Source organism: Mauremys reevesii, linkage group 6, assembly GCF_016161935.1.
Source record: "Mauremys reevesii isolate NIE-2019 linkage group 6, ASM1616193v1, whole genome shotgun sequence".
NCBI lineage: Eukaryota > Metazoa > Chordata > Testudines > Geoemydidae > Mauremys > Mauremys reevesii.
The window spans coordinates 26,356,691-26,369,492 of NC_052628.1; the positions used below are offsets into that span (position 1 = coordinate 26,356,691).

The following is a 12,802-nucleotide window of genomic DNA, read 5'->3' on the forward strand; positions in this document are numbered from 1 at the left end:
TCATGTTGGCCACCCTTGTACTAAATTGTTCAAATAAGTATTTCTTCTGTTCTGACCTTGGTTGTTATCTATCTATCTATCTAGATATAAAATAAAACCCAGCCTCCTTCCCATCACTCACACACACACACACACACACACACACACACACACACAGATTGTTTATTATGAAGTGAGACTCTGTGCTGCAACTTTGGTTACACTGCATCTGAAAGATAGCATGGCTTGAAAGGGACCACGGGGGTTAAAAACTAATTATGGGACATGATGCATTGAGGGGGGAAAAGCTATTGAAGGTATTGGAATAGGGCTTAGATTAGAGTTCTGTTCCTGACTCTTCCAGAGATTTATTGTGTAACCTTGGGCAAGCCACTGAGGCCCTCATTCAGTGAGGCACTTAATCACGAGCCTAATTTTAAGCATATGAGTAGTCCCACTGAAATCAACAGGGATAGTCACGTACTTAAAATTAGGCATGTGATTGAGTACCTTGATGAAATAGGCCTCTATCTCTGGAAAATTTCAGTGAAACTGAAATGCCAGTGGAAAGTGGAAATGGGAGATTTTGTGAACTTTTTGGTTTCTGGCCAGCTTTATAATTAGTCCCACTTTTGTTCTGGATTCAGCCACTTTCATTGTTGCCCTTTACAGTTCTGCAATTTATCAGCAGTATACTGGATCTATTCTGCAACAAACTGGCTTTTCTAATGCAGTGATGTATTGGAAAGAATATGTTTTCAGTGTGTTATAAAGGATAATACTTACCCCATCTGTATTTCCATGACCTGAATGACCAAAAATACAAACAAACAGACTATTATTTTCTTTTGTAGAGAAAGTGCCTCGTGCTGGTGCTAACTATATGGACACATACACAGCTGTACCTTAACTAGTGCCAAATATAGATTTATAATGAATCTTATCTGTTTTAATGAGGCTAAGAATGCAAACTAATCGGGATGAACTGAGTTTCCTACTGTGGTACTATGTAAACTTCTAGCAGTATCTGATTTAAGGACTTTCACTTCATCTGCCATAGTGTGTATTATATCACATACACCCACAACCAGAATGTTCACTTTAAAGCTTCCTCAGAGACAACAGTGGCCTTGCCTATCATATCAGTTTACAAAAATCCAATCTCTTACAAGCAAGGAAGTGAAGAGTTAAGAACATAAAATCTTACACTGGTCACATAGGGCTAGTGCACAGCCATGGCAGGGAGTATGGAGGCATAAGGCCTGTACGCTCCTGTGCATGCTAGCTATGCTATGGCCTGCAGCATAGGAAGAGAAGGCTAGGCAGAGCTGCTGATTTTTCCAGGCTTTGCAAGTGGGTAACAGGCTTCATCTCCACCCCATTACATGCTGTGCTGGCCAGAATACTGGGTGAGGTACACTGTGGCTGGTATAGCCCTGCCACAGTTTACTTTCTTCCTAGGGGAGACCAGAAGAGAGACTCATAATCTGCTTCTTGGGCTACTCCTGTACAACACAACTATGTGCTGGCCCTTGCTCAGGCAGATGGCAAAGTGATGATAATACCTAACAAACAAATTACTTTTATCCAGTAGAAAAGCAATGCATGTTTCATGAGAACACAATAACTAACTCTGAAAAAAGAGCAAAGAGTCCTGTGGCACCTTATAGACTAACAGTGGAAAGTGGAAATGGGAGATTTGGGAAATGGGAGAAGACGTGCATCCGGCGAAGTGGGTATTCACCAATGAAAGCTCATGCTCCAATACGTCTGTTAGTCTACAAGGTGCCACAGGACTCTTTGCTGCTTTTACAGATCCAGACTAACACAGCTACCCCTCTGGTACTCTGAAAAAAGAATACTGATTCCAGATCAGCGTTGAAAGTTATTAGGCTCAGCAAATCTTCCAAGCCAAAGTTACGTGGGTGCTAAAACAAGGCTTTCTAAGAGAAAGTGCCTGCTATGTTGATTGTGGAGTGGTTACTGCTGTTATAGAACGTACACCACTCCAAAATATGACTTGCAGTTCAATAACACCATAAATATTTATGCCAGTCACTTATATTATAAATACAACATACTTAATTCTTAAATGGTTGCTATTAGTTAAAATGTATTCTTACCATCTGAACCAAATTCAACATCATCGTAACTTTGTTCATTGTCTGGACTTCTGTGAATATGAAAAGAAAATGTGAAATCTGAGAAGACAGTTCCTATAATTACACCTTCATTTAGCTCTGTTCTGCTGCACGTGCTAAGTATTTGGGACATTGACTGGATAGTCTGTTCACTTTCAGCCCTAAACAATACAGACTTTAGATCTGTGTTTAAGTACAGTTGAGATTCCCATAATGGATTAAGCATGACTCTGGTTTTTTTACACGGTGGCATCTTGACTCTGAACATAAAAACAGAAAATAAATGAGCCAAAGGCACTCATATACAAGTGTGGTATAAACACAGTAATTTGGTAGACTGACAGACAGACAGTATAGTCAGAAATCTGTTTGGGGGTTTGAAACACTAATAATCTCTGCAGATGCATAAGCATAGCAACATATATTTGCATGTTATACAGGTCCTTGCAGGCAAAGGGAAGAAGCTTGAATCTTAAGCAGACAGGAAGGAGAATGTACAGGAATGCTTTTTATAGAGGCTGCAGAACCTGTTGTGGTTTAGCTGCTCTCTGGCCACTAGATGGAGCACTTAATGTAGTTCATACTCAGTAATCTGTTTGGGTTCAGGAGCATTTTCTATCTGAAAATGTTTCTCAAGTTGAAGAACAGCAGCTTCTTTAGACTGTGTGCTTTCACATCATCAGTAGCAACATACAGTATGCTGTGTGGTAAGACAGAAACCTCTTATGTCTGATAGACACTCTATGTGTGCAATAAGTTGTTTACCGCAAACTTGCTTATTCTGAATACTGAACCTGCTTCCATTTTCCTTTTCACTTTAGTTACACATGCCTTTAACCCTTTGGCTGCCAGCAGGTCCTGACTTGGCAAGCCAAATTTGAGACGAGCATGAAAATAGCACCACAATGGGTAATAGAGGCTCCGAAATTTAAAACTATGAGCCAAGTTCCTCTCTCATGTGTGCAGTCTCACTGACTCTCCCCAGCCCTTTTGCCTGGTATGCACCAACTGGTGGCCATTGACTTCTCTGTCTCCTCTCTCCTCTGCCATTGGCCCAGAGTTCTGGAGTAAGGTTCTCAGTTACTGCTGCTGGCTGGACTACTTACTCCCTACACATAAGGGAGAGGACAGAGCACCTGCCCTTATACCTTTGTGATACAGGACATGAAAGGAGTTTTTTCCCTACCATCACCTGCAGGGGGGGAAGGAGGGATTTGATAGTATAGTTCCAGGGGCTGGCAGCAGTCAGCTGAGCTGAAGGTCTCATCAGCTAGGGCCCAATCCAAGTTCCATTATAGTTTGTGTAAAGACTTTCAGTCACTTTAATAGCACACTCAGTGTGGCATGAGAGCTTGGGTCTCCAGACACCTGGGAGCTGGCCTTCAACTGCCACTGCCTGAGCATGTTGGTCTCCCACGATAGACATGAACTGGAAAGTAAAAGCAAAATATAAGCAAAACAGATTTCATGTTCACTTACAAGGGATCAGAGCTGGATTTGATGTTTCTGGGAGGTAGGCTGGGAACTGGTGGTGCTTGTGCTGATGGGTGAGAAGCTGAAGGAGGAGGAGGAGGTGGCGTCTGTGTAGCAGAATGGGAGGGTGGAGGTAGAGGTGAGGAGAGCACTGAGTGGGAGACCTGTTTAACAACTTCTTTGTTAGAGCCTAAAACCAAAAAAACAAAGACAATTTACCTAGTTAACAACTCAAGATGAGCCAAAGACAAAATATTGCTTGTTTAGATAAACTCTAGATACTGTATAACATATTAATAGGATACATACCCAGAAATTAACATGTTATTTAAAGACCGTAGATGTGCATGGTGTCTTATAACACATATCTAGACAGATATTATTTGTATTATCGCAGCATCTAGGAGTCCCAGCCATGGACCCCATTGTGCTAGGCACTGTACAAACTCAGAACAAAAAGATGGTCCCTGCTTCAAACAATTTACAATCTAAATGTAAGATAAGAGACAACAGATAGATACAGTTTGATGCTCTGTAGGTACAGTGTGATAGGTACAGTGTGATGCTCTGTACCTTGGGGGAACATCCTACACCCCCGTGTTTATCTTTATAAAATGGTTGTGTGATATCCAATGCAAAGTTTGTCATGTTAGGTGTCCTCTGAAGGCTCATGATGCACTGAGCATGGTTGTTATAGTGATGTTAAAGTAATTGTTACAGTAATGTTATAGGTTATAATTTCATATATATATATATATATATGAGGCTGAAAATGTATCCTCATGGCTTAAAGCAAGCCCAGGCAAAAGCTCTCCAAGAACAGAGAGGCAGTTCACACCTCATCAGGGCATGTATGGGACTAACCCAGCCCAACCTGACAGGAGCAAATGACGCTGGCCTAGGCAGCAACACAATAATCTGTTAGACTCTCGAGAGAGTCACCCCCATTTCTTTGGTCAGTTTGGAACTGCGATGAGGTAATGTTCACCTGGTCCTGAAGTGTGTGTGTGTGTGGGGGGAGGGGGGGGGGAGGGACAATGCCAAGAGGGAAGAAAAGACATGATAGAAGGGAGAGACATTTGCCAGGCCCTCTCTCTTTTCCACCTACAGCTATAGACACCACCACCACCAAACAACTGAAGCACTGATCAAAGGAGAGAGTCTGGCTGAAGCGCAACTAGCCAGCCTGTGGTGAGAACCATCTAAGTTTGTAAGGGCATTGAAAGCGTTAAGATCATCTTAGAATGTGTTTTGCTTTTATTTTATTTGACCAAATTTGACTTGTTATGTTTTGACTTAAAATCACTTAAAATCTATCTTTATAGTTAATAAATCTATTTGTTTATTCTACCTGAAGCAGTGCATATGGTTTGAAGTGTGTCAGAGGCTCCTCTTGGGATAACAAGCCTGATACATATCAATTTCTTTGTTAAATTGACGAACTCATATAAGCTTGCAGTGTCCAGCAAGCATAACTGGACACTGCAAGATGGAGGTTCCTAGGGTTGTGTCTGGAACTGAAGATTTTGGCTACTGTCATTCGGATGCACAATCCAAGGAGTAGCTTACTTGCTAGAGGCTGTGTGTGAACAGCCCAGGAGTGGGGATTCTCACAGCAGAGCAAGGCAAGGCTGGTTCCCTAGCAGATCACCGGTTCAGATACCACCAGAGGGGAACGTCACATACAAGGAAACAATTAGGCAATACTGGTCAGTATGATAGGCTGTAGTATCAGCACACCAGCCAACATTAAATAATTATAATAGGTGATGCTGATAGTGAAGCCCAAAATTAACGCTGGTATTTTTTTTTCCATTTTAAGACCCTGTTTTCAGTTGCATATAACTTTGTCAAACTTTAAACATGGGTTGAAATTTCCCATGCTAGGCATCTGCCTCACACTGAATTTTTTAGAGAGTTTTAGCAACAATGGTTCATGTGTATCTGTGAATGAAATTAGGGAAAATACATTGTTTTGTTCATGATAAGAACATTTTACAATTGTTTCATTGAGAAGCTCTGCCACTGTCATTCATTGGAGCAGGGACTTCTAATTTGGAAGCGGTATGTGTGTGTGTGTCTGTGTGTGTGTATGTGTTGCTTTGGTTAGGGATGTATTCTTTGCTGTCCCTGTGAAAATCCACCTAAATCTGGCCAAGTTATAACCTCTGAATAATCCCAGTTCACACAAGCTAACATTCTTGATCTGAAGACATCGAGAGATAGAGAATTCACCATTTCCCTTGGTAGTTTGTTCCAATGCTTAATTACTCTCATAGTTAAAAAAACTTTGATTAATTTCTAATCTGAATTTGTCTGGCTCCAGCTTCCAGTCATTGGTTCTTGTTATGCTTTTCTCTGCTATATTAGAAAGCTTTTCAGTACCCAACGTTTTCTCTCTGTGCTTTATTGATATTGTGTAGTGCTAGTTTTTTAATCAGAATGTCATGCAGTATTAAACCAAACTCCTTACAATAGTCTAAGTATATTACAACTATGCAATTACCTTTGTCAACCAAACTTGTAATCTCATCAGTGAATGAATTGTTTTGTTTGACAAGACCTATTTTCAATAGAATCACATTAACTGGCATTAATTATAGCCCTATCCTTTAGTTCGTTATTAATTGACTCCCATATCAGCTTTTTCATTATTTTACCCTGTGCAACCTTAATTCTGCCCTCTTGTGCAGTCTTGAATTACACAATCACATTCCCCTCCCACCATTTCTTTATTGACTTCTAGTGAACCTACGTGCTCAGCATTGAGTAAGAGCTGTAAAATCGGCTCTTCGTGATTTGTACTAGCACACTGTTGGCACTTAACATATACTAAGTAATCACATTTATACTCAGAATGTTTCTTTTTTCTTTTCTCTCAGTAGACCTCATTATCTCCTGTCTTGCACCTTGTGTACTCATCCACACTTGTGCAAACTGAAACCAATGTGGGTGGAAAATATTCCATTCTAGTATTGAAATTAATGGGACTATTCGTGTAGGAAAATACCACTCAGTGGAACTAGTGCTGACAGAATCAGGTCCACAGTGATTGCAGATTAAGCCATAATGATGTTTCAATATTGCTTCTTTTCTTTTTTAATTGGATGTTTTGAATTAACCTCAGTTCCATATTTGTCTGTTTCTGCAAGTCTTAATACACAGCATGGAAAGTTTAATACACAGCATGGAAAGGAGCTCTATTAGTGATGGAATTGGAGTCAGCTGGGAAGGCTCAGGTAAAACAGAAAGAGATGGATTAATGAAATATCATTGTGGTTGCACATGTAAATCAACACCATTCAAAGACCTGGTGAATTATTATCATTGTGCACTAGCCTCAACCATTGGCACACCAAATGACTCCTTCCTCTCCTTTGCAGATCTCTTTGGATTTCAGACGTTCTGCACCGGATCCAGACAGAAGGGTGGAAGGCCTAGCACTGATGGCAGAAAATGAAAGCTGAATTACAAATTCCTCAAAGCCTGTGTTGAGGCTGTGTGACAGGTCAAGAGAACCTTCCTTTCAGCCTCCATTGAAGCTGCCAAATCCCACCCCAAAGAGCTGGCCAGAGCGTAAATTGCTTCAGCAATCCTGAGTACCTACAACCTAGATCAGAGCTAAGTACCAAGCGCTGCAAAGAATTATCATCCTACTTCACAGAAAAAAACACACACATTGGGAAGCCTCCTCAAACAGCATGGATCCACTCCACCTGCACCCACCAACCAACAGCCCAGCTGCATTCCCACAGGTCAGTACACTCACTCATCAGGAAGTTCTGGACACATCTAAAGGAGTCCCAACTCAAGACTTGTGAAATCGCACCTCCACCACTAGACCCCTCACTTGTGGAGTCCCACAAGGAATAATTCTCTCTCCAGTTCTTTTCAACATTCAGCCATTAGGTGTACTCATCATACAACATGGACTCAGGTGCCAGAACTATGCAAAAGCTAAATAGCTCCACTTATCTTTCACCACAGATGACCATACCACTACTAGCAAGATGGCCCCATGCTTGGATAAGATCAGCTCATGGATGAAGAACAGCTGGCTGAAACTGAACCTGAGCAAGACTGAGGTGATGCTGGAGGGCAGAGGACAATACTTTGAAAAGTTTGCCATCATGATGCCATCAGGGCTGGTGCAACCACTAGGCGAACTAGGCGGCTGCCTAGGGCACCTAATGGTTGAGGGCTCCTAAAAGCCCGCTCAGGCGAGGAGGTGGAGTGGAGATGAGCTGGGGCGGGGAGGGCGGGGGGCAGGGAGGGCTGCCTGCACAAACTGATTGAAGATACACACTCACAATTGGTCATTTCAGTCCATAATTGAGGAGTGCTCTTTGATTTCTCATTGATGCTGAGCTCTCACATAGCAACATCCATGAGTAATTTTTTCTATCATCTCCAGTTGGCTAGGAGGCTCTGTCCCATCCTGGTAGAAAGTGACCTGGCCTCAGTTATTCATGCCTTTGTCACCTCTTGGCTAGATTACAGCAATATGATATACCTGGAATGAAGTCTTCAGCACTTAGGAGATTCCCACTGGTACAGAACATTGCAGCACATCTCCTCAGTAACACAGGCTACTGTGAGCACATCACATCTGTCTTCTGCTCTCTACACTAGCTTCTCATAGAATTTTTAATCAAATTCTAGGTGTGGCCCTTATCTTCAAGGCGTCCCAAGGCCTGGGCCCAGGATATTTAAAAGAAAACCTAAAACCCTGGAATGAAGACCCTGGTTGACAACTAAACCCTTCCCCTGGTACAATGGAACTTTCTATTGCAAGGGTAGAGCTTGTTTGTGTGAGAGTGAGAACAATCTCGGGGGCTGGTCTGATACTGCAAAATGAATTCCTCTAGGAACTCATCACCTTCTGCTCTGAGTGCAAGGTGCACTTCTTTAACTTTGCCTTCTCTAACATAAGTACATAGAAATATGTATATCAACACAAAACAAAATATCTACCACAACAAGACCCTCCACTGCACATGGATCTCCTCTGGGGAGAGGATGAAAGAACAACACGTGATAACTGTGTAGTCACTACTGGAAGGCACTCAGATACTATGGTGATGAGTGCAATATGAGAACCTATATACATAAGAATGTCCATACCAGGTCAGACCAGTGGGCTGTCTAGCCCAGTATCCTGGCTTTTGAAAGTAGCCAGTTCCAGATGCTTCAGAGAGAATGAACAGAACAGGTCAATTTCAAGCAATCCATCCCCTATCATCTATTCCCAGCTTCTGGTACTTGGACGTTTACGGACACCTGGAGCATGGCCAATATAGCCAAGTCCTCCCTGAACTCATCTAATTCTTATAATGAATCGAATCACTGGGGACTAATTCTGTCACATTTACATTGATGGTTCTTTCCTATGCAAATAGTTGAATTTGCATTAATGGAACTTATTAAGCATTGTGAATATGCTTTCAGAATCAGACTCTGAAATAAAAATGAAATCTGGACCTGATACATGAGAGCACTTAAGCATGTGCTTAATTTTAAGCCTATGCTTAAGTTCCATTGACTTCAAGGGACTTTTGTTTTCCTGAATCGGGGGGGAATAAAAATTGATCAGTAAAATAAGAGTAAAGAAGATTTTTGTTTACATTATGAACCTCTGCTTTTCAGGTATAAATCATGGCTGAAGGTGGTCTCAAAAAGTCATAGCCTGCTAGACTGTTTTCCATAAACACTGTGGCTATTTTTCACAAAAATTGCATAAACTCATCAGTTTGAACACTTTTAGTTTCAGAACACCTCAAACATAGATTGTAAATATTTGACCGATTATTATGCATCTTTCTAATTCAAAAACAAGTTTGCTTTTAGGGAATTCAGGCAATTAGTCATCGATGTCTGGGGAGCAGTCACTTTCCATCAGGGCCAGCTCTACTGTTTTCGCCGCTCCAAGCAGCACGCCGAATTGCCGCTGCGGACGGCGGGGAGCAGTCCGTGTGCTGTTAGGGCGGCACACACGTTTCCACGGCGTTGGCAATTCGGCGTCTCAGTTCTCCACTGCTGAAGATGCAGGGGTGCAGGCTGAGTGCAGGAAGCCAGTTATGAGTCCCAGATCTAGCACCGTCACACTGACTTATATCACCTGAATAAGTGACATTATGCCAGTGAAGGGCTCTAGTGGATGTAACAGATAAAACAATATGAAAAGCCATATTCTCTTAACAGAGGCTTTTGGAAGGGTGGTGAAGGGGAGATGAATATAATTTACTTAGCTGTTTTAAAAGGTCACCAGCAACTCACATACAACTGAACACCAGTACACATCTCTGCTTCCTACCGTTCTGGAACAAAACCACCCAATATCATGTAAGCAATCACTACAGTTCAAAATGCAGTTCCCAACTCCTGTATTACTCCTGGGGGAATTCTGCCCCAGGGTGCCCCACAGACTTTTGCAGAAATTAACATGCACGCGGCATTTCCTTTTCCCCACAGAAATGGGCTGCAGTGCTGCTAGCTGCCAGTAGGGATCACTGGATCTGGGAGAGCCCAGCTCGCACATAGAAGACACTGCTGGGGGGAGGGAGAGGACGCTAGAGGGTTTCTGACAGCTGCAGTTCCCAGCATGCCCTGGGGGAAGGAAGCGGTAGTGCACAGGAAACTCCGTGCAAGCCTGGGACCAAGCATTAGACTGTTTCTCCCTCTGATTCCTTGGGCTCTGGAAGGGGGAGAAGGGAGGGTGTCTGGGCTGAGGGCCACGGCTGGGCTCTGGGGGGTTGGAGAGGGGCAGGTATCTAGCCTGGTGGGGGTGTGGTTGGGCTCTGTGGAGGAGGGGTTCAGGTGTATTGGCTGGGGGGGCCCTGTGGCTGGGCTCTGGGGGGGAAAGGGGTTGTGGGTATCTGGCTCTCCAGCTGGACTCTGGGGCAGGGAAAGGGGCAGAAAAACAGGAACTGGGTTCTCATAGGGGTTTCTTTAACTCTCTACTCCTCAGGGAATTTTTGTGTGTGTCTGTATTGTTACAGACATACTTGTTGACAGGTATTTTGAAATACATTACCAAAATAATTGAAACTGGCATGATTATGTAGTGTTATTTTGACAAATAAAATTTGCAGAATTTTGCAGAATGATAAAATATTGTGTGCAGAATTTTAAATTTTTGGTGCCAAATTTTAATTTTTTGGGTACAGGATGCTCCCGGGAGTACTGTATCTTCCATGGGGTAGATTGTGCCTGGCCCTAATTCCATGTTTACATAGGAAGTGCTTGCACAGAGAGGCCAAGCAGAACTGCAGCCCCCTGTGTAACAATAGCCACTGCAATCAGTGGACATTGACCTTCTGTAACCCCTGATCTATATCAGGTGATGGGGACTAGTAAATAAAAACTAGTCTTTTACCAGCATGTGTATGACACCTTATTATTGTGCACCTGGGGACTGTAGGGGATGTTCTATCCCTGTTCCTCCACAGATGATCCAGGACACCTCAAAGGTGCAGAGAGGAAGCAGGACCACGGGACAGCCCATTATACACCAGCCAATGCAGCTGGCCTGCCATACCGAGTGATAGTTTCCTGCACCCCACACAGTGATGTAGGAGAAGCAGCACAGCCTAAATGACACAATCAAGTTCCGTGCAGTGTTGTTGTAGCTGTCTTGGTCCCAGGATATTAGAAAGACAAGGTGGGTGAGGTAATATCTTTTATTGGATCAACTTCTGTTGGTGAGAGAGACAAGCTTTCAAGCTCATCAACAGAAGCAAGCTCCCTCCAGATCAGGAAACACCAACTCAAAGCAGCACCAGACCATTCCAGAACAACAAAGGCAAAATCTGAAGACATATCTCCACTGCTACAATGATCAACACCTCCCACCCAACACATCTTTCAAGATCCATGGTTTCTACACATGCCTATCACGCCATATGTTGTACCTTGTCCAGTGCACTAAATGCCCTAATAACAACTGTGTTGATGAAACCAATCATTATACTCTCAAATGAACTCACACAGGAAAATTATAAAAGACAGACACCATGTCACCTGTGGGAGAACACTTTTCACAGAGTGATCACTCTATATCTGACCTATCAGTCCTCATCCTCAAAGGAAACCTGTACGACACTTCGAAAAGATGAGCCTGGGAGCTTAAATTCATAACTTTGCTAGACATGAAAAACCGTGGTCTTAATAAAGACACTGGATTTATGGGTTATTACAACAATCTGTAACCCACTAACTTCCTTGTCTTATGACTACAGAGGTGTTAATGGGCCACTTCACCTTGAATGGTCCTGCCTATTATGTACTCACTACTCATTACACATATTGAATCTATTTCCCTATGTTAAATATCCTCAGACCTTCTTGTCAACGGTCTAAAATGGGCATTCTTGATTATCACTACAAAAGTTTTTTTTTCTCCTGCTGATAATACCTCATCTAAAATAATTAGCCTCTAACAGTTGGTATGGCTACTTCCACCTTTTCATGTTCTCTGTATGTATATATATTTCTTACTATATGTTCCATTCTATGCATCTGATGAAGTGGGCTGTAGCCCACGAAAGCTCATGCTGAAATAAATTTGTTAGTCTCTAAGGTGCCACGAGTACTCCTGTTCTTTTTGCGGATACAGACCAATACGGCTGCTATTCTGAAACCTAACTACTTATGTGAAACTATCAGTTCTATCTTGTAGTTAGCTGTGAAGCTCTTAGTATCTTTCCCAGACCTGAAGAGCTTTGTGTAGCTTGACAGCTTGTCTTTCTCAGCAATAGAAGTTGGTCCAATGAAAGATATTGCCACATCACCATGTCTCTCTAACAATCAAGTCCAGCATTTTATCCCTACTTTACTGATTTCAGAAGCCTCCTCATTAGTTGCACTAATCTCATCCTTATTTCCAACATCTTTCTGTCCTCTCTACAGTTCTAGTAAAAAAGTGTTCCTTCATTTTGCACACACCTCAATGGAGACCCCCATGGACATCCTGATCAAACATTCACTTGACCTGCCTCGCAAGGCCTGATCCTGTGAGCTGTGGAACACTCCTGATCAGTACTGAATGTTTTCTACTTTCACTGGCGTAAAGAAAAGATGAAGATGATCAGCACGTCCCATCAGGCACCAACCAACTCACAGCAGAACTGGTTGATTTCAAAATTTGGGAAGGTGGGAACAATTTTTATGACATGTTCTCAAAAAACATTTTCTTCCCTCCCCCCGCAACC

At 42.5% G+C, this 12,802-nt stretch overlaps 1 protein-coding gene across 7 annotated transcripts in view; it reads right to left on the reverse strand.

Moving 5' to 3' along the window:
- The window catches only part of FYB1 (FYN binding protein 1), a 106,276-nt gene that overhangs the window by 28,737 nt on the left and 64,737 nt on the right, over nucleotides 1-12,802 (reverse strand). For all 7 annotated transcript variants that reach the window (XM_039544819.1, XM_039544824.1, XM_039544817.1 and 4 more), the window contains exons 3-5: nucleotides 3,600-3,783; nucleotides 2,103-2,152; nucleotides 766-785 (exon numbers count right to left, since the gene is read on the reverse strand). In XM_039544819.1, coding sequence (XP_039400753.1) covers nucleotides 766-785; nucleotides 2,103-2,152; nucleotides 3,600-3,783 — 254 coding nt within the window. The remainder of the gene's footprint in view (nucleotides 1-765; nucleotides 786-2,102; nucleotides 2,153-3,599; nucleotides 3,784-12,802) is intronic.